General features: G+C 42.6%; 1 protein-coding gene across 6 annotated transcripts in view; it reads left to right on the forward strand.

Moving 5' to 3' along the window:
- CRACDL (CRACD like) overlaps positions 1-25,383 on the forward strand; it is a 125,461-nt gene that overhangs the window by 69,196 nt on the left and 30,882 nt on the right. For all 6 annotated transcript variants that reach the window (XM_043918632.1, XM_043918633.1, XM_043918635.1 and 3 more), the window contains exons 2-3: positions 8,714-8,793; positions 18,397-18,565. In XM_043918632.1, the coding sequence (XP_043774567.1) occupies positions 8,714-8,793; positions 18,397-18,565 (249 nt within the window). The remainder of the gene's footprint in view (positions 1-8,713; positions 8,794-18,396; positions 18,566-25,383) is intronic.

Below are 25,383 nucleotides of genomic sequence, written 5' to 3' on the forward strand. Positions count from 1 at the left end.
AAGTGTTGCTGTTGTCTAGGTGGGAGAGAGTTTCCTGGTGCCTCCTACTCCATGGTATTCCTGGAATCTTTCATAGACATATGTGTTTATTTCTCTAGGGTAAATACCTAGGAATGGAATTGCCAGACTGTATGGTATCTTTATGTTTCTTGAGGTTTTTTTTTTCACAAGGAGCTGTTTTCCAAAGTGTCTATAATGTTTTGCATTTCCATCAACAATGAATGAGGGTTTCAATTTCTAAATGTGCTTGCAGACACTTGTTATTGTCTATCTTTCTATTTAGCCAGTCTAGTGAGTGTCAAGTAGTATCTCACTGTGGTTTCAATTTGCAATTCCCTAGTGATGGGCTTCCTTGGTGGCTCAGTGGTAAAGAATCCACCTGGAATGCAGGAGACATGGAAGACCCCCTGGAGAAGGAAGTGACAACCCACTCCAGTATTGTTATTTGGGAAATCCCATGGACAGAGGTGGATTACAGTCCATGGGATCGTAAAGAGTTGGACACAGCTTAGCGACTAAAACAACAAAAAATGGTCAAACATCTTTTCATATGCTTGTTGGCTGTTTGTTTACTTTCTTGTACAAGTATCTGTTTAAATCTTTCATCTACTTTGAAATGGATGTCTTTTATTATTGTTATAAGAATTATTTATGTATTCTGGATACAGATCACTTACCAGATACATGATTTGCAAAAATTTCTCACAGTGTGCAGGCTCCCTTCACACTTTCTTGATAGATAGGTTTGAAACAAAATGTTTATAAATCTGGTAAAGTCCAACTTACGTTATCTTCCCTTTTAGTGTTGCATCTCAGTAATCATTGCCTAGCCCAAGATCATAAATTTATTCCAGTATTTTCTTCTAAGAGTTTTTATAGGTTTAACACTTATATTTAAATCTGTGATCTACTGTGAGGCAATATTTATGTGTAGTGTGAGGTAGGAATATAAATTATGTTTTGAATGTGAATGTCCAGTTATTCCAGCATTTGTTGAAAAGACATATTCTTCCCACATTGAATTGTCTTGGAACCCATGGTCAAAATCAACTGGCCATAAATATATTTTATTTCTGAACCCTGAATTCAGTTTACCTATATGTCTATCTGTATGCCAGTACGATGCATTCTTTTTCTATTTTTTATTTGGAGGATAATTGCTTTACAATGTTACAATGTGTTGATTTCTGCTGTGCCATAATGGGAGTCGGTCATAAGTATATACATATATATCCCCTCCTTCTCGAGCATCCCTCCCATCTACCCCTCTAGTTGTCACAGAGCTGGGCTCCCTGTGTTATATAGCAGCGTCCCACTTTCTTTCACTTTTAATTGGAGGATAATTGCTCTCCAGTGCTGTGTTGGTTTCTGCCGCGCAGCAGTGTGAATCAGCCATAAGTACACGTGTGTCCCCTCCCTCCTGAAGCCCCGTCCCACCTGCCCCCAGGCCCACCCCGGTCGGTTGTCACGGGCCACACGGTTGAGCTGCATGTGTTACGCAGCGGCTTCTCACTAGCTCTTTTACGTATGACAGTACCATGCATTCTTGACTGCTGTAGATTTGTAGCCAGTGTTGGAACTGAGAAGTGCGAATCTGCCATCTTTCTTCTTCACTTTCAAGATTGTTTTGGGTCCTTTGTATTGCCATATGAATTTTCAGTTCAACTTGCCAATTTCTGCAAAAAGAAAAACAAAACAAAACAAAAATTTCCCCTGGGGAAAAACAATCCAGGTGGGATTTTGAGGAGGATTGCATTGAATCTGTGTATCAATCTGGACAGTATTGCCATCTTAAACATATTTTTTCATCTGTGAACACTGGATAACGTTCTGTTTATTTGTGTCTTCTTTAATTTCTTTCAGCAGTGTTTTGTAGTTTTCCAAGTACAGGTATTCTGCCTCCTTGGTTAAATGTGTTCCCGAGTAGTTTTTTCTTTTGTATGCTATTGTCAATGGAATTTTTTTTTTTACTTCATTTTTGGGTTGTTTATCCCTGGTGAGAGAGTACTGGATGTGACAGGCATCGAAGCTCTTTCAATCGAAGCATTGAAAGTAAGGGCAGTGGTAGGCAGATACCTTACAAACAAGTCACTGTTGACAGTTGTGGTGAGCATTATAAAGACAGGTACAGAGGCTGAGAAAGAGTATCAGATGTGCACATGGCCTGGAGGGTGGTGTGGAATGAGTGGGTCTCTAAGGGTGAACACGAAGGCTTTTTTGTACATAATTATGGACTCAGGGTCATGTTCTCAGGATATAGATGTTTTTCTTTGCATTGTGTAAATAAGTATAATGCATGGGTATCTTTAAAATACCATAGTAAAAACCTGTTCTCATTCTTCACATGACTAAACTTCTGTAGAATTTTTTAGTATGAGCTGCAGCTAATAATGGAATTCTGCCAAAAACTGGGGAGAAGCCTGTGGTGAGTGAGGGCTCGGAGAGCGGCAGTGGGAACAGCCCCCACGAGGATCTTTCTTTGGATCCAGGACTCCCTTGGATTCTGTAGGCGCCCAGATGCACACTCATGAGTGCTGTGTGGAGGGGGCTGGAGGCTGAGCACCCTTTTGAGTTAATGAGAACCCCTGAAGAGGCCCCCTCAGGCCCAGATTTGAAGAACAAGTTTTTCTGTTCTTGGACTTGAGCTGTCAGAGCAGCGGAGTGGGAGAGGGGAGGGCAAAAGCTGGCTGAGGGAGTGTCGGGGCCACTCGGCCTGAACCTTGAGTCCCAGTAAGAAGCAGAAGGGGTCCTGGGAGATACTGGGCATTTAACACACTGTTTTCCTAAATAAAAGGGCTTCCCTGGTGGCTGAGGCAGTAAAGAATCAGTCTGCAATGCAGGCGATCTGGGTTCAATCCCTGGGTTGAGAAGATCCCCTGGAAGAGGGCATGGCAACCCACTCCAGTATTCTTGCCTGGAGAATCCCATGGACAGAGAAGCCTGGTGGGCTCCAGTCCATGGGGTCCCAAAGAGTCGGACACGACTGAGCGACTAACACTTTCTAATTAAGGTTCTCCTGGTTTTTTCTTGAACTTTGCTCAGGTGGGGGAACGTGTATTGAGCAGCACAGGTTATTGGCTCAACAGAGAAGACATTCCCTTTATAACAGCTGCAGGGTGTTTGCGCCTGAAGCATCCAAGTGGAGGGGCTGGTTCTCCATCCTCGCAGCCCAAAGTCTCAGGGGGTGGACATGCCTCCGTGGCCTGGAATATAGTTTTATCTGTTACTTGGCAGCAGCTTTATTCATGGTGCATCGAGCTATGGGTCAGTGGGAAGATCAGGGCTCATTTAGGAGCCCAGGTGTTTTGATCTCTGATACTCGTGGCTCTGAAGTGATCTGTTTGCCCAAGGAGACTGTGCCTTCATGGGACAGAATGGACTATCCCTAGGGTATACGGTTGTGTGTGTTCTTGTCTGCAGTTGTGCAGAGGTGTGAGCCCGTGGTGAGAACGAGGTGTAGAAACCAACAGCTCTTCTCAGCGGGTGCTTGTATGTGCTGCATTCTCAGTCCCATTCAGTTAAAGTGTTACTGCCTGTGTTTGTAGATGAGGAAACTGAGGCTCAGCCCTCGTCAGTGCTAGGGTGCAGCTTCAGCTCCAGGCCTACCTTACTTTCAAGTCATTCCCTTTTCTTCTGCACCATATTGACTGGTTCAGTCAATCTTGAAGGAGATCAACCCTGAATATTCATTGGAATTGACTGATGCTGAAGCTCCAATCCTTCGGCCATTTGATGCGAATAGCCGACTCATTGGACAAGTCCCTGATGCTGAGAAAGATTGAGGGCAGGAGGAGAAGAGGGTGACAGAGGATGAGATGGCTGGATAGCATCACCAATGCAATGGACATGAACTTGGGCAATCACTGGGAAATGGTGAGGGACAGGGAGGCCTGGCATACTGCAGTCAATGGGGTCGGACATAACTCGGTGACTGAACACCAACAAGCGCACCATATTGCATTCTTATTCATAAGAAGATGTTTGGGACATAAAACGAGCAGGTTTTCAGACCTCCCATGTGCGGTGAGCCTGGCTTGTTGTCGCTTTCTCTGTGGGGTGACTTTTGGCTCCGAGCGTGAGTCTGTTAGCACCTTGCATCTGGTGCTGCTCTCTGCATCCGGGGTCCAATAGGATGTACCTCCAGCAAGAAGAGCCCCAGGCTGTCCTCTAGAGTCCCCCGCCCTCCCTCCAACCTGCTCCAGAGCCCCCTGCCCTGGCACAAGGCTTTATCACAGCCACATCATTCAACCCAGGGAGCAGCATGTCAGAGCTCGTGGGTCTGTTCCACACTCAGTGGGGTGGATGCCCTCCTGCACACCCACCTCAGAGGCTTGTGCACACACTCACGTATGCCTTCACATGCTCAGCCCTTCCCAGCAAGGAGCGTTTTATAAAACGTGTGGATTCTGTGGCAAGTTTTCCATCTGAATTCTCAAAGTTTATAAATTTATAGCAGTAAAACTATTGGGTAGGGATTTCCCTGGTGGTGCAGTGGTTAAGACTTCACCTTCCAATGCAGGGGGTAAGGTTCGATCCCTGGTTGGGAAGCTAAGATCCCACATGCCTCCTGGCCAGAGGACCAAAACACAAAACAGAAGCAGTATTCTAACAAATTCAATAAAGACTTTAAAAAAATGTTGTGCAACAGCAACAAAAAATGTGCAGAAGTGGACAATTTGAAGGTAATCTCATGGTTTCTTAAAGGCGTTAGTTGATAAATTATAGCAGCCTCAACCCCTGTTCTCTGGACTAAGATGCCCCGTCTAACCCAATGGATGGTCTCATGGGGCTCTTTTAGCCTCTGGACTCCAGCCTGATCCCAGACAGGGGCTACTCGGCAGGCGGAGCCATCTCCCTGGAGACCGGTGTCCTTTGGATTTCCCAGCTCCCCTTAAGCTTCTCTGGGGACAGCTCAGGATGCTCCACTCCACTGGGTCAACATCGGCCTCACACAGCCCTGCAGCCCCAGGCTTTGGAAGTGCCTTCCCATGCTGGGGATACAGCCAACATGCATATACAAGCTAGTGTCTCTGCTTCACTATTTTGGACCAGTTAATTTTTTAACTTTTAATTTTTAACAACAAAATTTTTAACAACAAATTTTTGTTGTTGTTGTTCAGTCCCTAAGTCGTGTCTGACTCTTTGTGACCCCAGGGACTGCAGCACGCCAGGCTCCTCTGTCCTCCACTGTGTCCACAGAGTTTGCTCAAATTCATGTCTATTGAGTCAGTGATGCCATCCAACCATTTTGTCCTCTGCCACCCTCTTCTCCTGCCTTCAATCTTTCCCAGCATCAGGGTCTTTTCCAATGAGTCAGTTCTTCGCATCAGGTGGTCAAACTATTGGAGCTTCAACATCAGTCCTTCCAAAGAATATTCAGAAGTGATTTCCTTTAGGATTTACTGGTGTGATCTCCTTGCAGTCCAAGGGACTCACAAGAGTCTCTTCCAACACCACAATTCAAAGGCATCAATTCCTTGTTGCACCATCAAGGAAATACCTACCCAATAGTTTTACTGCTATAAATTTATAAACTTTGAGAATTCAAGTGGAAAACTTGCCACAAAATCCACACATTTTATAAAATGCTTCTTTCTGGGCAAGGCTTGGTGCTTAACCGTCTTTATGAACCATCTCTCACATCCAAACATGACTACTGGAAAAACCATAGCTTTGACTATATGGACCTTTGTCGACAAAGTGATGTCTCTGCTGTTAATAAACTTACCTGATACCTAATACATGATCTCAATTTCAAAATGAGAATACTTAGAATGCTTGGGGATTAAATGAGATAATTCAGATGATAATCTATGTGTTTGATAAGTCTCTGCAGTTGTTAACTCCAAATTCAGACAATAGAAAGCTGGAGCACTTGTACTTTCTAGCTCACTGGCAACCATGGAAGATGGTACCCAAGGAGGTAGTTGGTACTTATCCATCCTCACCATTTTTATTCTCCTTGCTCCTTGTATTTTCCTGCTTTTCCTTCTCTACTGCGTCTTCCTTCAAATACTGTGGTAGCTTCCCCTATAGTAACTTGAAGCATCTGGAGTCTATGGGATCAAGGATTTTGATGGAGTTTGCATTCAGTCTGTAGATTGCTTTGGATAGTATGGACATCATAACAATAATAAGTCTCTCATTCCATGAACATGGGATGTCTTTGCACTTATTGACATTATTTTCAGTCTTTTGGCAACATTTTTTAGTTTTCAGGGTATAAGTCTTTTGCCTCTTTGGTTAAATTTATTCCTAAGTACTTTATTGTTTTTGATACTGTTGTAAATAGAATTACTTTTTGAATTTCCTTTTTGGATTGTTCATTTTTATTTTATCAAAACGACTGATTTTTTTGTGTGTTCATTTTGTGTTCTGCAGCTTTGCTGAATTCATTTAGTTGTTCTAATAGTTTTTTGTTTGTAGGGGGTGGATCTTTAGAATATAAGATCATTTCATCTGTGAACAGATATAATTTTACTTTTTCCTTTTCAACTTGTATGCCTTTTATTTATTTTTGTTGTCTATGTGCACCAGCTAGAACTTTAGTACTGTGTTGAGTAGATATGGTGAGTGTCTTGTTCCTGATCTTAGAGGAAAAATTCAGTTTTTCATTGTTGAGTGTGATGTTCGCTGTGGCCTTTTCATATATGACCTTATTACATTGAGGTAGTTTTCCTTTATTTCTAGTTTTTAAAATTTTTTGTCATAAAAGGTGTTGACTTTTGTCAAATGGCTTTTTTGCATCAGTTGAGATGATCATGTTTTTTTTTTCTTCATCCTGTTGCTCCAACATTTTTGTAAAGTCAAATTATATCAAAATCAGGAAGCAAGACTTACGAATGCTTGTTCACCTTTTAAGGAGTTGGCTGATCAGGGATGGACTGTTTGACATTAGTATTGAAGGAGACCTAAATATTAGACTCAAGTCTAGCAAAGACCTGCAACTTCCTTCCTCTGTTAATTTTTTTTTAAATTTCTCCCATCATTTCCCATTGTGTGCTGTGTATAAGTGATAAATATTAATTCATTAGTTAAATATTTAGCTCCCTTTTAAAGTGGGAAAATTCATAATGATTGCCAGTAAGAAATAGCTTTCCAAGTAAATGATGAGTTAGTCTGTGTAGGATAGAATGTGCTGTTTTAAAAGTCAGCTATGAAAAAAAAAAAAAAAAGTCAGCTATGGGGACTTCCCTGGTGGTCCAGTGGTTAAGAATCCTCCTGCCAATTCAGGGGACACAGGTTCGATTCCTGGTCTGGGAAGATCCCACATGCTCGCCAGGCAGCTAAGCCTCTGTGCCACGACTTCCGAGCCTTCACTCTAGAGCCCGCGTGCTGCAGCTACTGAAGCCCTCTTGCTCTAGGGCCTGTGCTCCGCAACAAGAGAAGCCTGCAGACTGCAACAAAGCGTAGCCCCTGCTCCCTACAAGTAGAGAAAGCCCACATACAGCAGTGAAGACCCAGCACAGCCAAAAATAAATATATTAATTTTCTTTAGAAGTCAGCTATGGAAGGCAGGGGCACAGCTCAGTACTCTCTAGCAGGAATATTGGCCAGTAATCATTTATTTGAGTTCCATGAAAAGTCAGAGGTTTTTAATTTAGGAAGAAGCCAAGTCCTTATGAATTAAATGATGCTAGTATCTGGGATGATTCACTTTGAAATGACCTGGTGGAAGTGGGAGGGGGTAAAGGGTCAAGATGAGCAAGAGTCATATGTATTAAGTTCATTATACATTCTGTGTACTTTTGTTTGAAATTTTTCATAAAAACTTCTGAAAAGAAATAAGGTAAATAAATGATGGTGCAGCATCCAATCAAAACATTATGTAGCCATTAAACAACACATCAAGGATTTTACTGACATGGGATAAGAAAATCAGGAAGCCAGTCTTACTGATGTGGTGTATGTGTGCTTGTGCACATAAATATTTTCACAAAAAAGTATTGGAAGGAAAAATATTAAAACATTGGCTGTGATTGATCTTCCTTGATCGGTGGGATAGTGAGTGATTTTCTTTCTCTGTGTCTTCCAAACTTTCTACGGTGAACAAGAGAAAAACGTAATTTCTTTTTATTTTAAGTTTTTTAGATTGGATTACAGTTGCTTTACAACGTTGTGTTGGCTTCTGCTGTACGGTAGCATGGATCAGCCCTGTGTGTACACACGTCCCCTCCCTCCTGAGCCCCCTCCCGCCCCACGCCGCCCCCAGGTCGTCCCAGAGCCGGAGCCAAGCCCCCCGTGCCTTACGGAGGGGCCCCGCCAGCTGCCTGTTCCATGCGTGGTAGTGTATGCAGGTCCATGCCGCTCTCTCAGTTCCTCCCGCCCTCTCCTTCCCCCGCTGTGGCCACAAGTCCATGTCTCTATGCCTGCCCTGCAAATAGGTTCATCAGTACCATTTTCTGGATTCCACATATACGCGTTAATACACGGTATTTGAGCAAAGCATAATTTCTGAAAATGTTTCTTTCGAAGAAAGAAACTAAATCTGCATTGTATAAATTGGTGAAGCTTTCCCAGTTTTATGTTTTCCATTAAATGGCTCCGGTCAGTGGTTAGATGAACACTGATGTGGTTACTAATCTTGAGCCATGGACCTGTGTTTTGGCCTCTGTCTTTGCCAGGGTCATGGGCAAAAGTCAGTCACCACCATCTCGGTCATTAACTTCAGTTAGACTTCTTCCTCTCACATGGCTTTCTCCCTGATTTTTAGTGAGCTGGACATGATTTCCACGAGGGTGATGGACATTAAGCTTCGGGAGGCCGCAGAAGGCCTCGGGGAGGACAGCACAGGTAAGGCCTTCCTTCGCTCTCCCTGCCCTGGGAGGACCCTTGTTGGGTTGTGGGGCTGGGAGAGGGGCTTCCGAAGCAGGGCTTCAGGTTCTCTGCGTGGAGAGTGGGTTCAGTTCAGTGTATTCAGACGTCCCCAGGCCCCTCACAAGGGGCTGGAGAGCCCATCTAAGACTGTGGACAGCCACTTGAGGGCCGTGCTCCTTGGCTTCTCCATCAGACACACCAGGGACAACGTGTGTGTGTGTGTCTGTGTGTGTGAGAGAGAGAGAGAGAGAGAGAGAGAGACCAAGAGAGAGATTAAGTCCTTTTCCTCGTTCCTGAAGGTGAACACATCCCCAGGTTTAGTTGACAGAAGCAGAGGAAGAGAGAGGCAATGGAATCATTCCTTATCCGGGAACATCCAGAGGTCTCAGTGAGACATTGGGCAAAGTCTTGGCTGGTCTAAACATCCAGAAGAAACAACAATATCAAGAGAGAGCCTTTGGTGCCTCTTTTATGGCTTTTATTCTCCTTCCAGAGACCTTTATTGTGCTTTTCTAGGGAGCTGAATTCCAAGTCCATGAATCATCATCTCAAAACACACTCCACAAGTTACCCAGTTATGTGACTGGTTTACTGTTATCTGTAGACTGCTGTGTGTCTTGATAGAGGTGGAAAATTGACCTTAGGAAACCATGTGATCTCCCCACATGAGACTCATATCAGCTATTTGTATTCACCTTATTTTTGTGACAAAGGTTTCCATTTCTCTCTCTGTTGTTTTAAGTCAAAGTACTAGTAGTGATAGTAGTTCAAGTGAACAGCTTCCAAAGATATTAAACCCTAGCTCTTAACTCTTAGCTTCAGATACTAATTTCGCTAAAGACTTTATTTCATATAATACAGATAGATTTTTCTTACTATGCTATATATTAGGATTACTTTTTTCTCTCACATTTCAGTAGATGCAGTGGTAATTTTCTTTTCAACAAATGGTGCTAAAGCAATTGGACATTTGTATGTAAAAAAAAAAAATGAAATTTGAGACTTCACAGTTGGTTTAAACTCAAATGAAGCTACAAAAATTACTTAAAATGTATAATTGGCATAAATGTAATACTATAAATCTTTTAATAAAAGAAAACATAGGAGCAACTATTTATGACCTAGGATTAGATAAGAGTTCTTAGATACGATACCTCAGACTCTAAAAGAAAAAGTTGATAAATGGGACTTTCTCAAAATTTAAAACTTTTGTTCTGTGAACGATGCTGTTAAGAAAATGAAAAGTCAAGTCACAGACTAGGAGAAAATATTTACAAATCACATTTGACAAGAGCGCTTAAAATTTGACAGTAAGAAAACTAACAACCCAATTAAAAATAGGTAAAGGATTTTTAAAGATGTTCTACTTAAGGGGATATGCAAGTGGCAAGAAGCACATGAAAAAACGCTTAACATCAATAGTCATTAGTTAATGCAAACTAAAAGCTATGATGAGATACCACTATACACCTATTAGAATGGGGGGAAAAACCAACAGAAACACACTTGACAATAACAAATGCTAGGAGAATCCAAAGCAGCTGAAACCTCCTATACTGCCGATGAAAATGCACATGTTACGCCACTTTGGAAAGTACTTGTCAGTTTCTTATAAAATTAAACATGCGCTTAGTCTATGGTTCACCAATCTGACTCCTAGGCATTTACCTAAGAGAAATGAAACCGCATGGTTACACAAAAGCCTATAGCACTTTTAGTTTTGCTTACCACTTTGTTTGTATCTATACAATGGAACCAACTCTTTGGGACCCTATGGACTATAGCCCGCTTGCCAGGCTCCTCTGTCCTGGCAAGTATACCAGAATACCAGAATGGGTTGCCATTTCCTGCTCCAGAGGATCTTCCTGCCCCAGGGATCGAACCCGAGTCTCCTGCATCTCCTGCATTGGTAGGCGAATTCTTTGTTCACTGTACCACCTGGGAAGCCCATACAATGGAACAGTACTCAGCAGTAGTTAGGAACAAACTCTTGATTGTTGTAACAACATGAAGGAATCTCTAGCGTGTGGTGATAAGTTTAAAAAGGCAGAATCAAAAGGATGCATACTGTCTGAGTGACTCTATGTGACATTCTGGAAAAGGAAAAACAGTAAGAGCAGAGAAGATATTAGTGGTTTCCAGGGGTTAAAGATAGGGGAAAGGTTTGAGTATAAAAGACAGCACAGGGGGGTGATGCGTGATTTTGTGATCCAATCAGTGTGATTTTGGTGGTGATTATTCAACTCTGTATACCCCCAAAAGAGTGAATTTTATTGATAAAATTTTTAAAACAACTTTCAAATGATGTACAGTAAGTCCCCTACATACAGACCTTCAAGTTTCAGCTTTCAAAGATGGGAACGTGTGTGCCAGCCCCGTATGACAGTTGTTGCACTGTACCTGCTGTTCTTTTTAAGGTACTGCGCTGTAATATTGGCCTTCCCGGGTGGCTCAATGGTGAAGAATCCTCCTGTGATGCAGAGAACACAGGAGATACTGGTTCAGTCCCTGGGTCACAAAGAGTCAGACACGACCGAAGTGACTTAGCACAGACACGCACACATGCACTATTAATATATAGCCAACTGTATTAGTGGGGGCCCTAGGCTAACTTTGTTGAACTTATGAACAAATTGTGCTTGTCCAATTGTACATGTTCTTGGAACAGAACTCATTAGTATGTAAAGGGACCTACCGTACCAGGTTTGAGAAGTAATCAAGTGGATTTTTTAGAAATAAGTAAAACTATTACGATGAAAAATTCATTTGATGAGTTTAATGGCAGATTACATCAGCCTGAGGAAGATCACAAGGAAGTACACAGAATGTATCATAAAATGGTAAAAGGAAGGAAAATACAGAAAGAGGACAAGAAGCATGGAGGTAAATAAGAGGGTATTAATGTGCATTTGAGCACTGTCTCAGGAGAGGAAAGAGTAGCTGAGAATTTTTTGGAATTCACTTAAAAAAAAAAGATGAGCCAATCTACAATTTAACAAACTGAATGACTCCCAAGAAGGATAAATAAAAGGAAATCCACATAGAATGAAAATATAGAAAACCAAAGACAAGAGTGAAAAATCTTAAAATTAGTCTGAGAGGGGAAGAAAAAAAAAAAGGCCCTTCAGAGAAGCAAAAACCTGACTTGTTGACCACACAACAGAAGCCACAAAGCAGTAAAATGATGTCTTCAATATTATTAAAAGAATAACTTAGAAAAAGTAACTGCCAACCTAGAATGTTAAACCTAGAAAAATGATGTTTCAGGAAGGAGCTTCAGGAATAAAGTCATTTTCAGATAAACAAAAACTGAGTTTGTCACCAGGAGATCCTCAGATTCCAAAGGAATCTGCCTTCAGGCAGAAGGAAAAGCATACTCTATGGAAGGTTTGGACAAAGAAGGAGTGACAAGCAGAGAGGATCAGAAACAGGCAGACACATCTGAACAAACGTGAGGGACTTCCCGGGCGGTCCAGTGGCCAAGATTCTGTGCTTCCAATGCAGGGGGCACGGGTTCAATCCCTGGTCGGGGAACTAAGATTCTACATAATGTGCGGTGTGGCCAAAAATTAAACAAAATAAAAATTTAACAATAAACAAATAAAAGCAAATGAATATGGAATAGTATCTTTGGGTTTTTAAAGATCAGAATGAAAACAGTAGGGCATTAAATAAGATGAAAGTATTCTAACTGACTGAAGAACTGACTTATTTGAAAAGACCCTGATGCTGGGAAAGATTGAAGGCAGGAGAAGGGGACAACAGAGGATGAGATGGTTGGATGGCATCACCGACTCAATGGACATGAGTTTGCGTAAACTCTGGGAGTTGGTGATGGACAGGGAGGCCTGGCATGCTGCAGTCCATGGGGTCGCAAAAAGTCGGACACGACTGAGTGAACTGAACTGAATTGATTCTGACTTTCTTATTTTGTTCCATAATAGAATGTGTAGTATAATTTCTAGGGTAACCCCTGAAAGAACAGAGATAAAAGACAAAGTTTACAAACTAGAAGTGGAAAAAAATAGAATGTTCTTTTAAAGTCAGTTAAGCCAAAAGACAGAAAGAAAGATTTTAAAAGACCACAAAGATGGTAGACTTGTTTTTTATTAACATGGCAGTAACTAGAATAAGGGCTTCCCAAGTAACTCAGCTGGTAAAGAATCAGCCTGCAATGTGGGAAACCTGAGTTTGATCCCTGAGTTGGAAAGATCACCTGGAGAAGGGGAAAGCTACCCACTCCAGTATTCTGGCCTGGGGAACAACAGTCCATGGGGTTGAAAAGAGTCAGACACGGCTGAGCGACTTTCACTTTCAAGTGATTCAGTGGTAAAGAAGCTGCCTGCCAATGCAGGAGAAGTGAGTTTGATCCCTGGGTGGGAAAGATCCCGTGGAGGAGGAAATAACAACCCATTCCAGTATTCTTGGCTGGCAGATCCCATGGAGAGGAGTCTGGTGGGCTGCAGTGCATGGGGTTTCAAAAGAATAAGACATGACTTTGCGACTAAACAACAAACTAGAGTAAGTGGCAGTAGCTAATTATATTACTGTTCCCATCAAAAGTTAAAGATCAGATTGGTTTTCTAAAACTCTGGTGGTGGTTTAGTCCCTAAGTTGTGTCTGACTCTGTGACCCCATGGACCCCTTCAGGCTCTTCTGTCCATGGGATTCTCCAGGCAAGAATACTAGAGTGGTTTGCCATTTCCTTCTCCAGGGGATCTTCCTGACCCAGGGATGGTACTTGTGTCTCCTGCATTGAAGGCAGATTCTTTACCACTGAGCCACCAGGGAAGCCCACTCTAAAACTCTAAATCTCTTAAATATAAGGATTAGAAAAGTTTAAGGTAAAAGGATAGAAGAAAATGAAACTTGCAAACACTGGGCCAAAGAAAGCTGGCATGGTGTATCAATACAATACAAAGCTAGCATTGTATCAATAGCAGTCAAAATAAAGTTTAAGGCAAAAAGCATTACTATTACTAAAGAGGGTCATTTCACAAAAGGTTCACTTCCACAGGAAGATATTAATTCTACCTTTCTATGACATTTATCAACATAATGTCCAAAGTTACAGAGTAGGAATTGGCAGTTAAGTAAAAAGATAACTCTACAATCAAAGTGGGTTATTTTTAATACACCTAATTGATACGACAAATGTATTAAAAATTAAAGACATAAAGTACTTGGACAACACACTTAAAAAGACCTTATCCTAATTGATGTATATGGGCCAGTGAAGAGAATACATTATTTTTAAGTACTCTAGGAGCATTTTCAAATTTATGTTAAGCCATAAAGCAAGTCTGGACAAATTTCAGTGGATTCAAATCATGTAGTGTGTTCACTGACCACAATGCAATTAAGCTAGAGTTCAATAATAAAAATATTGCACGAAATATTCAGTGCAAAAATATTGCACTAATTCTTTTCTCATGTGAAAAGAATTAACAAAGCCAGACTTTTTTTTTTTAAGGCAGATGAAATTGACAAACCTCCTATGTGATTGATCCAGGAGAAAAGGAGGTACAGATAATACCAGGGCTGAGAAAAGGGGGCTATATTATAGATAGTATAGATGCTAAAATAAAAAGCTATTATTAATAACTATGTGCCAATACATGTGAAAGCATGGGAACCTAGAGTTTGTCATACAGAGTTACATTGTCAGAAGGGAAAAAACAAATAATCATATATTAACACATTATGTGAACCTGAGAAAAGTGGTACTGATGAAGCTATTTGCAGGACAGAAATAGAGATGCTGACATAGAGAATGGAGTTGGGGACAGAGTGGGAAGCACTGAGAGAGTAACACTGAAATATATACACGACCGTGTGTAAAATAGACAGCTAGCGGGAAGCTGCCCACAGCACAGCAAGCTGAGCCCGCTGCTCTGGGATGACCTGGGGGAGGGGGATGGTGGGAGGGAGGCTCCAGAAAGAGGATGTATATGTTTACAATAGCTGATCCACGATGTTGTACAGCAGAAACGAGCACAACGTTGTAAATCTACTGTATCCGAATTACAAAATAAGCAATAAAATAAAATTAGTGATGAACCTGGGGGAAAAAAGAAAAAAGTCAGATATTTAGAAAAATAAAATGAATTCAAGAAGCAGGAAACCCAAATAGTTCCTATAGCCATTAAACAAATTAAAAAGCCTAGTAGGTGAACAGATATAACACACATAGGCCCCCACTGTAAGGCCAGCTAATCATGGCAAATCAGTGTTTTGCGACTGTACTTCGGATCTTTGCAGCCACTCCCTTTAATTCCGAAGCACTATCTTCGACCGTAAAGGACTGTGAGGCTGCGTGTTTGTTCCGCCCTTCTGGGATACATATCTGTCTGTCAACTGGCAAGGCCAGATAGTGCCCCATGATTCAGAAAACCCTGAGGAGCCTTTCCAGATAATCCGCTCTCTCTGAGGCCCATCAGGCTTCCCTGGCAGCTCAGTTGGTGAAGAATCCGCCTGCACTGCAGGAGACCTGGTTCCATAGGCCAGTATTTTTGGGCTTCCCTTGTGGCTTAGCTGGTTCCGCCCGCAATGCGGGAGATCTGGGTTCGATCCCTGGGTTGGGAAGATCTCCTGGAGAAGGGAAACGCTACCCACTCCCGTATTCTGGCCTGGAGAATTCTGTACAGTCCATGGAAACTGTACAGTCCATGGGGTCGCAAAGAGTTGGACATGACTGAGTGAAGACCCATCAGTTAATAGCATGAACATTTTGACATTATAAAGGTGGGGAAACCTCCACTAGAAGTTAAGAAGGGATTCCCTTGGTGGTCCAGTGGTTGAGAATACACCCGCCGGTGCAAGGGACAGGGCTTCCATCCCTGGTCTGCGAAGATTCCATGTGCCACGGGGCAGCCAAGCCCTTAAAAGCCCTCGAGCCCTGGAGCCTGTCCTCCACAAGAGGAGCCCCTGCAGTGAGAAGCCTGAGCACCGCACCTGGAGAAAGATGGGAAGACCCAGAGCAGCCAAAAATTAGTTAATTAACTAAGAAATATTTTAAAAAAGAAGTTAAGAGAACTTGACTGTAGAACTCATTTCTTTTGGGGTATGGATATACTCCCCTTAAGGTAATAGAGGTATTCCTGCTATAGAATAATCCTAAGAAATTCTCCACGTGAAGGCACGATCATGTAAACTTCCCAAGGCAGGCATTAATGTCAACAAATTATTAAGATCCTACTTATTTTTTAGAAAGGAATTCACTTTACAAAATGACCTACTTATCAAATGAATCAATTGTGAGCAAATTTTCAGGATATATTAGGCAGCATCCTGATAACCTGTGATGTTCCATCCTTCTGTTCTCATATTCAGAAGGAAAGGAATCAACTTTGCTGAGCTACTGAAATCTCAGGATCCTGAATATGATGGGAATTTGTGGATGAGGACAAAGGCGATGCCAGAGAAGAGATCACGAAATGTTTAAAAGGGTAGGCCAGCAGTCCCCAGGCTTTTTGGCTCCAGGGACCAGATTCTTGGACAACAGTTTTTCTATGGACCAGGGTTGGAGGGATGGTTTGGGGATGATTCAAACACATCATATTTATTGTGCACTTTATTTCTATTATTATTATATCAACTCCAGCTCAGATCATCGGGCATTAGATTCCGGAGGTTGGGGACCCCGGTGCAGATTCTGACACTCCAGGAAGCATGACAGCATCAGCAGTACCTCCACCAGTTGACGGGTTTTCTCCCCAAACGTTGTTAGCTCATCACAGCATTCGGCACTCCAGCAGCGCCTCTTGCCTGAGGCTGGGCCTCCTCTGATTGTCCATGGTGCCTACATCCATGCTAAATGAAGCACTTGAGGATTTTTTAAAAATTTATTTTATTGAAGTATAGCTGATTTACATTGTTGTGTTAATTTCTGCTCTACAGCAAAGTGATTCACCTTATACACACACACGTATGCTTAGCACTTGAGGATTATTTTGAAAAATGATTTGGGTTATCATTATAGCCTTTACCTCGCCAAGACTTTTTGCTTTGGACTATTTTTATTTTAGGGATTAAAATCTGATTTGGTTTATACAATGGAATATTGCTCAGCATTTAGAAAAAGGAAGACTGGAAAATGCATGCATCTCCATGGAGGGAAAGGAGCACCACACAAGCATGTATGCTGTGTGATTCCACCCAGGATGTGCTGTGTGGGTTCAAGGATGGGCAAAACAAATATGGTAATATAAATCAGAACAGTGGTTGCATCAGAACAGTTTGGGATGGACATGTACACACTGCTGTATTTAAAATGGGTAACCAATGAGGACCTACTATACAGCACAGGGAACTCTGCTTAATGTCAAGGGGCAAGCTTGAGTGGGAGGGGAGTTTGGGGAAGAATGGATCCATGTGTATGTATGGTTGAGTCCCTTTGCTGCTCACCTGAAACTATCACAACATTGTTAATTGACAGTGTGAAGTGAAAGTTGCTCGGTTGTGTCCGACTCTTTGCAACCCCATGGACTGTACAGTTCATGGAATTCTCCAGGCCAGAAGACTGGAGTGGGTAGCCTTTCCCTTCTCCAGGGATCTTCCCAACCCAGGGATCAAACCCAGGTCTCCCACATTGCAGGCGGATTCTTTACCAGCTGAACCACAAGCAAAGCCCAAGATACTGGAATGGGTAGCCTATCCCTTCTCCAGTGGATCTTCCTGACCCAGGAATCGAAGCGGAGTCTCCTGCATTTTATACCCCGAGGCAAAATACAAAGTTTTTGAAAACAAACTCAGAATAAATTTAAGGACTTCCCTGTTGGGCTTCCCTTATAGCTCAGTTGGGAAAGAATCTGCCTACAAGGCAGGAGACCTGGGTTCGATTCCTGGGTTGGGAAGATCCCTTGGAGAAGGAAATGTCAACCCACTCCAGTATTCTTGCCTGGAGAATCTCATGGACAGAGGAGCCTGACAGGCTACAGTCCACGGACTCGCAAGAGTTGGACAGGACTTAGCGACTAAACCACCACCACCGTTGGTCCTGTTGGAGGAGGAAATGGCAGCCCACTCCAGCATCCTTGCCTGGAGAATCCCCATGGACAGAGGAGCCTGGTGGGCTGCAGTCCATGGGGCCGCAAAGGTTGGACACAACTGAGCAACTCACACACACTGTTGATCCAGTGTTTAAGACTCCACACTGCCAACACAGAGGGCCCAGGCTCGATCCCTGGTTGGGGAACTAAGATCCTGTATGCCCTGTGGCAAGGCCAAGGGATAAAAATAAATAGATCAGTTTGGGAAGGAGGAATATAAATTTTAAAAAAGAATATATTTAATAACCAAGGAAATGAAAGACCTGTTGAAAATGATTCATTTCAAGTAAGAGGAAATTTTCGTGTGCTTTTGACTCTGTGATCATGCTCCAAAGCTTTCTTGACTCCTTCATTCAAGATTTGTTTTCAGGTGTGCAAAAATGGTATGCTGTGTGCTTCGTGTCCTCCTGTGTGGGAAAAGGACTTATCGGAAGTGAATAATTGATGTTTGGACAGAAATCTTACTTTCTCTCCTCACGCACATCTCATCCATGTTTGGCAGATACTTATATGCATTCTTTCTGCGTAGGAAAGAAAAAGTCCAAATTCAAAACGTTTAAGAAGTTCTTTGGGAAGAAGAAGAGAAAGGAGTCGTCTTCTTCCACAGGAAGTAGCACCTGGAAGCAAAGTCAGGCGAAGAACGAGGTCATGGCCATTGAGTCGGGACCAGTGGGCTACGACTCAGAGGATGAGCTGGAGTAAGTTGTCTTTTCCGTCCTTCAGGCTTGTGTGTTCCAGGGAGCAGAGGAAGACACAGGAGGACCCAAAAACTCAGGCTTGTTGTCATGATGGACTTCTGAGCCCACTCTCCTCCTAAATAATTCCACAGAAGATGTTTGAGATTCTTCCACAGAAGTGATGTTTTCTGTCTTTTTGTACATAGGGATGCAGAAAGTTGGTGGGGGAAGATTGTTAGGTACCTTCTATGTGCCAGGTGTGTACGTATTAAAAGTCTGCAATAAATATAGGAGAGGAGGTAACAGTGAGCAAAACAAGCCTGGGAGAAATTTCAGAAAATCCGCCCAGTGTCCTGTTCTTCAGAGTGGCAAGATTAGGATGTAATCCCTGATTTCATTTGACTTAAAACTCTTTTTGAGGACCTGGATACTATACCAGAAAAATAATCTCTCTAAGCCTAAACCTTGAGTAACTGAATAAGAAAATTTTCCATTAGAGAGGAGTAGGGGAAAGGCTTCTTACTTTACTTCTTAGGAAAAATCATCCAAAAAATGTTGTTCTCTACAAAATCTGGGAAAGTTGCTCGGTCGTGTCTGACTCTTTGCGACCTATGGCCCATGAAATTCCCCAGGCCAGAATACTGTAATTGGTAGCCTTTCCCTTCTCCAGGAGATCTTCCGAACCCAGGGATCGAACCCAGAGCTCCCTCGTTGCGGGCAGATTCTTTACCAGCTGAGCCACAATGGAAGCCCAAGAATAGCGGAGTATGGAACCAGGGTCTCCTGCACTGCAGGCAGATTCTTTACCAGCTGAGCTACCGGGAAGCCAACCCAAGTCTCCCGCATTGCAGGTGGACTCTTTACCAGATGAGCCACAGGGGAAGGCCCTCCCTCCAAAAAAAAAACATTGTTAGGAAGAACAAAACCAATAGGTATGAAATATGGGAAAGTCTAGTGAAGAAATCCTTATTTCCTAACTTGTACTTCATCAAAATATAGTTACAATGCATATGCTTCAATTATTCTAGCAGTTATTTCTGTGAGTAAAAGGAGGGAAAAAAACAACAGATTTGTTGCCTTGTCAGACTTTATGTTTCTTTTAAACAACATTGGCACCTTAATTTGAGAATAAAACTCTTTGGGAGGCATAATGACCCTGGAATTGGTTCACAGACCTTACTGAGACAGGGTCACCGGCTCCAGAATCCCTGGGAAGGGTCCCGTCTCCTCCCTCCTCACTGTCTCCTCGCCCATCTCTAAGGGAGTAGAAATTACACTAGTGTTCCATTCCCAGGTGGCGCTAATGGTAAAGAACCCGCCTGCCTGCCAGTGCAGGAGACATGAGAGATGTGAGTTCGATCCCTGGGTTGTAAAGTTCCCCTGGAGGAGGGCACAGCAGCCCACCCCAGTATCTCCTGTCCTGGAGATTCCCATGGACAGAAGAGCCTGCAGGGCTACAGTGTGTGGGGTCACAAAGAGTCAGACAAAACTTAAGCAACTTTGCACACGGGTACGGAAATAACACTGACCACTTGGTGGCACCAAATGACTAAAGAGGAGCGATTAGAGTTTTGTCTTTGAGTGTTTTTCCTGGTGTTGGCGGGGAGCAAGAAGCACCCACGTGTAGCTTGAGAAGAGCGAGCTCTGCACGCATTTTTAAAAGGCAGCTCCAGACGCTCAGGGAGCCAGAGATGATAATGTTGCTCACTTTTACATGTCTTCACTGGGCCGGCCCCAGGGACATTATAACACTTGCTCCCCCCACCCCCGCCCCCACACACCCTGTCTCTCCACCAAAACGCAGACAAGAAACGAGAGCATAGCTGGAGGGGTGAGCTGGGCTGAAATGACCTGTCCACTTGTCCATCTTCTATCGCCAGCGTCCGTGGACAGTGCGCTTTTCATCCTTGTGTTCTCAGCTCCTGGCGGGGGCCAGTCAGTGACTGGTGGAGGCTCCCTGGAGTGCTGCTAAAAGAGGAAGCTTGCTGTGGGGTAGGGGCGAGGCTCAGGAAGCAGAGATGAGACAACATCTTCTCTTTTTTTATCCCACATTTACTGAGAGATCACTGGTAGATAACACTGTGGGAGTTCTAAAGCGTACACTGTGTTGATTTAATGCACTTACACATGGCCAAATGATCACCACCATAGCATTCAGTAATACCTGCATCACGTCACCTAATTACTATTTCTGTTTTGCGGTGAGAACGTTTAAGATCTACTCTCGTAGCAATTTTCAAGTATGTAATATGGTATAATTAACTTTAATCATCATGCTGCACCAGCTGTGCTGTAGCCCCTGAACTTACTCACCTTATGGCTGGAAGTTTGTACCCTTTGACAACATCTCCCTGTTCCCCCTACCCCCCAGCCCCTGGTAACCACCGTTTAATCTTTGTGTCTGTGTTTGCAAAGTCACTTCAGTTGTTTCCGACTCTTTGCCACCCTGTAGACCATAGCCCACCAGGCTCTCCTGTCCATGGGGTTCTCCAGGCAAGAATACTGGAACGGGTTGCTTTCTTTTTTAGATTCCACATGTGAAGTCATGGAGTATTTGTCTTTATCTGACCTGTCTCACTTAGCCTAGTGCCTTCAGCGCCCATCCATGTTGTTGAAGATGGAAGGATGTCCTTCCTTCTCGTGAATAAATAATATTCTGTTGTACTTCTGTATCACACCTTCTTCATCCGCCCACCCACTGAGAGACCCCTGGGTTGTCTCCAGGTTTTGGCCGTTGTAAATAGTGCTGCAGTGAATATGGGGGTTCAGATGTCTCTTCAAGATCCTGTTTTTATTTCCTTCAGATAAATACCCAGAAGCAGAATTGCTGGATCATATGATAGTTCTGTTGATTCTTTTAACGTTTTGAGGAACCTCTATGCTGTTCTCCATAGCGACTACCCAGCAACAGTGCAAAACCGTTCCCTTCTCTCCACATCCTCACTATAACTTCTCTCCTTTAATTTTTGTAAAAGCCATTCTCATAGACGAAGTGATGTCTCTTTGTTTTTGATGTGCACTTCCTTGATGGTTGGGGATGTTGAGTACCTTGTCACCTGCCCGTTGGCCAACTATTGTCTTTGACAAAATGTCTGTTTAGATCTTCTCATTTTGTAATTGGATTGGGTTTTTGCTGTTGAGTTATATGAGTCCTTTATAAATGTTACTATTTTGGATATTATCCCCTTACCAAATACAAGTTTGCAAATATTTTTTCCCCTTCAGTAAATTACCTTTTCATTTCATTGATGGTTTCCTTTGCTGTGCAGAAGCTACTTAATGAGATGTAGTCCTACTTGCTTGTTTTTGCTTTTGTTTCCTTTGCTTTGATGTCAGATTCAGAAACTCATTTCCAGATGTCAGGGTGCTTATTCCTTATTTTTTCTTCTAGGAGTTTTACAGTTTCAGGCCTTACATTCAAGCCTTTAATCCATTTTGATTTTTGTGTATGGTGTGAGATAGTGATCCAGTTTCATTCTTTTGCATGCGACTATCCAAGTTTTCCAAACACTGTTTACTGAAGAGACTGTCCTTTCCCCGTGGTATATTCTTGGTTTCTATGTCATGGAGTAATTGACAGCATAAGAGACAAAAACTTAAAGGTGCTCTTTAGTCTCTGTGAAGAGTCCGTGAGCCTGCTAGACTTTGCAGAAACTTCTCATCAATCACTGTGGGCAAAAAGGCCCACTATCGGGGTTTCCCTGGTGGCTTAGAGGTATAGAATCCACCTGTCAATGCAGGGGACACGGGTTCGTTCCCTGGTCCAGGAAGATCCCACGTGCCTCAGATCTGCTAAGCCTGTGTGCCACAACTGTTGAGCCTGTACTCCAGAGCCCGGGAGCTGCACCTGCTGAAGCCTACATGCTCTAGAGCCTGTGCTCCGCAGCAAGAGAAGCCACTGCATTGAGAAGCCTGTGCACCACTCAAGAATCGCCCATGCTCTCCACAACTAGGGAAAGCCCGCATACAGCAACAAAGACCCAGCACAGCCAAAGAAAAGAAAACAAATTTACGAAGAAAAAAGTCCTACTCACCGAGGTGCATTAATGCTGACAAACCACGTGAAACCCTGTAGATTTGAAAAAGTTGATGCCCATTTATTGAGTCAATGTGGTTATGCTTCTTGAGTCTCTTAATCTATTGGCTTGGCCAAAAAGTTTGCTCGGGTTTTCCTTAAGCTCTTATAGAAGGGACTCTTCTGGTGGTCCAGTGGCTAAGACTTTATGCTCCGAATTCAGGAGTTCATGGTTTGATTCCTGGTCAGGGAACTAGATCCCACATGCTACAACTACTGGTTTGCATGCTGCAACTAAAGATCATGCATACTGCAACTAAAACCAGGTGTAGCCAAATGAACAAATATTTTTTTAAAAAGAGACCCTATAGAAAACCCTGTCCCACTTTTTCGCCAACCCAATGTAGCAATTTTACTTCACCACCCCACCTTCCCACTTTGTTTCATGTCACTGATCTAATGGAGACTATCCCACAATCTGCATTTGTTTTCTTTTGGTGTGATTGATCGCATCCCTGTATTCTCTGAATTTCTTGTAAAGTAGTAGATGGATCTGGATACTTAATTAGAGGTGGATTCAAGATGGTGCTGGTACTTGCTGACGCATCACATCATTAGGCACCTGCTTTCTGCTTGTCTCACTTCTGGTGATGCCGAGACTGAGTCGTGGACTCAGGGGTTCTTTCTTATCTGATCCCTCCATCAACCCTTATCTGGTGGTTTTTATACCTGTTGATGCTCACTCAGTGCTCATCTACTTTTGCTTTATTGACTGCGCTGAAGCCTTTGACTGTGTGGATCACAGCAAACTCTGGAAAATTCTTAGAGAGATGTGAATACCAGACCACCTGACCTACCTCCTGAGAAATCTGTATGCAGGTCAAGAAGCATGGATATGGTAGCATGGAAGCATGGAAGCATAGAACTGGACATGGAACAACAGACTGGTTCCAAATTGGGATAGGAGTACATCAAGGCTGTATATTGTCACTCTGCTTATTTAACTTATATGCAGAGTACATCATGAGAAACGCTGGGCTGGAGGAAGCACAAACTGGAATCAAGATTGCCAGGAGAAATATCAATAACCTCAGATATGCAGATGACACCACCCTTATGGCAGAAAGGGAAGAAGAACTAAAGAGCCTCTTGATGAAAGTGAAAGAGGAGAGTGAAAAAGTTGGCTTAAAGCTCAACATTCAGAAAACTAAGATCATGGCATCTAGTCCCATCACTTCATGGCAAATAGACGGGGAAACAATGGAAACAGTGAGAGACTTTATTTTCTTGGGCTCCAAAATCACTGGAGACGGTGACTGCAGCCATGAAATTAAAAGATGTTTGCTTCTTGAAAGAAAAGTTATGACCAACCTAGACAGCACATTAAAAAGCAGAGACATTACTTTGCCAACAAAGGTCCGTCTTGTCAAAGCTATGGTTTATCCAGCGGTCATGTATGGATGTGAGAGTTGGACTATAAAGTTGAGCGCCAAAGAATTGATGCTTTTGAACTGTGGTGTCAGAGAAGACTCTTGAGAGTCCCATGGACTGCAAGGAAATCCAACCAGTCAATCCAGGTTTCTCTGTTCATGGAAATTCTCCAGGCAAGAATACTGAAGTCGGTTGCCATGTCCTCCTCCAGTGGATCTTCCCAACCCAGGGATCAAACCCAGGTCTCCTGAATTGCAGGTGGATTCTTTACCAGCTGAGCTACCAGGGAAGCCTGATATAAGACTACCAATTAATAATATTAGACTTAGAATTACACTGAATCACCAGGGAAGTCCCAATCTTTATTTATTTTTATGCTCACATTATCCCATCTTATGGTACTGAGGGTCACTTCAGATTAGTTCCTTGTTCTTTTGATGTTTTGACATTCCATTTGTTTCTGAAGGGTTCTTTTCTTTCTTGCCTGTTGAGAAATTTTAGATTATTTTGCACATTTCCTGCACTAGACCTGTAATCAGCCATTTCTTCACAGGTTCCTTTAGCGTGAAGTGGTTTTTAGAGACCACAGCTTGCCTGCCAGAGGTGATGATTGTTAGTTGTTCAGTTACTCAGTCACGTCCAACTCTTTGTAACCCCATGGACTGCAGCACATCAGACTTCCCTGTCCATCACCATCTCCCGGAGTTTGCTCAAACTCATGTCCATTGAGTCGGTGACGCCATCCAACCATCTCATCCTCTGTTGCCCCCTTCTTCTCCTACCCTCAATGTTTCCCAGCATCAGGGTCTTTTCCAGCAAGTTGGCTCTTTGCATCAGGTGGCCAAGGTATTGGAGCTTCATCTTCAGCATCAGTCCTTCCAATAAATATTCAGGGTTGCTTTCCTTTAGGATTGACTAGTCGGCTATCATTGCTTCTAAGCCTTTCCACTAGATATAGCTAGGAAATGGTTTTTTTTTTTTTAAGAGAGAAAAATAAATCATTAATTCACTAATATTTCCAGTTCAGATTTAATTTTACAAAAATTTTACTTCCTTAATTCTTTGTTTGAATTCATTTTTCTCTAATACTGGAAATCTTGGTTCTTAATGAGACTAACAAAATTATTTTCTTCATCATATAATATACTTATAATAATTTTATTACACCCTTCCCCACACAGAGGTTACATACTATAAAGATCGTTCTGTGTTTTTTTTTTTTTTAATCAACATTGCTACTAATATAAGAATTAAAATTTGCTGTCTTTGTGTTTTTTGGTCTTAGAATGTATCCTGTTATGGATGCACAGTGAAGAGTCGCTTGGATATCAAGCTAAAGTCTCTTGAAATCATTCTTTTCTCTGTGTGGTTATGCCAACAACCTGATATAAAA

This window comes from Cervus elaphus, chromosome 11, assembly GCF_910594005.1.
Source record: "Cervus elaphus chromosome 11, mCerEla1.1, whole genome shotgun sequence".
Classification (NCBI taxonomy): Eukaryota; Metazoa; Chordata; class Mammalia; order Artiodactyla; family Cervidae; genus Cervus; species Cervus elaphus.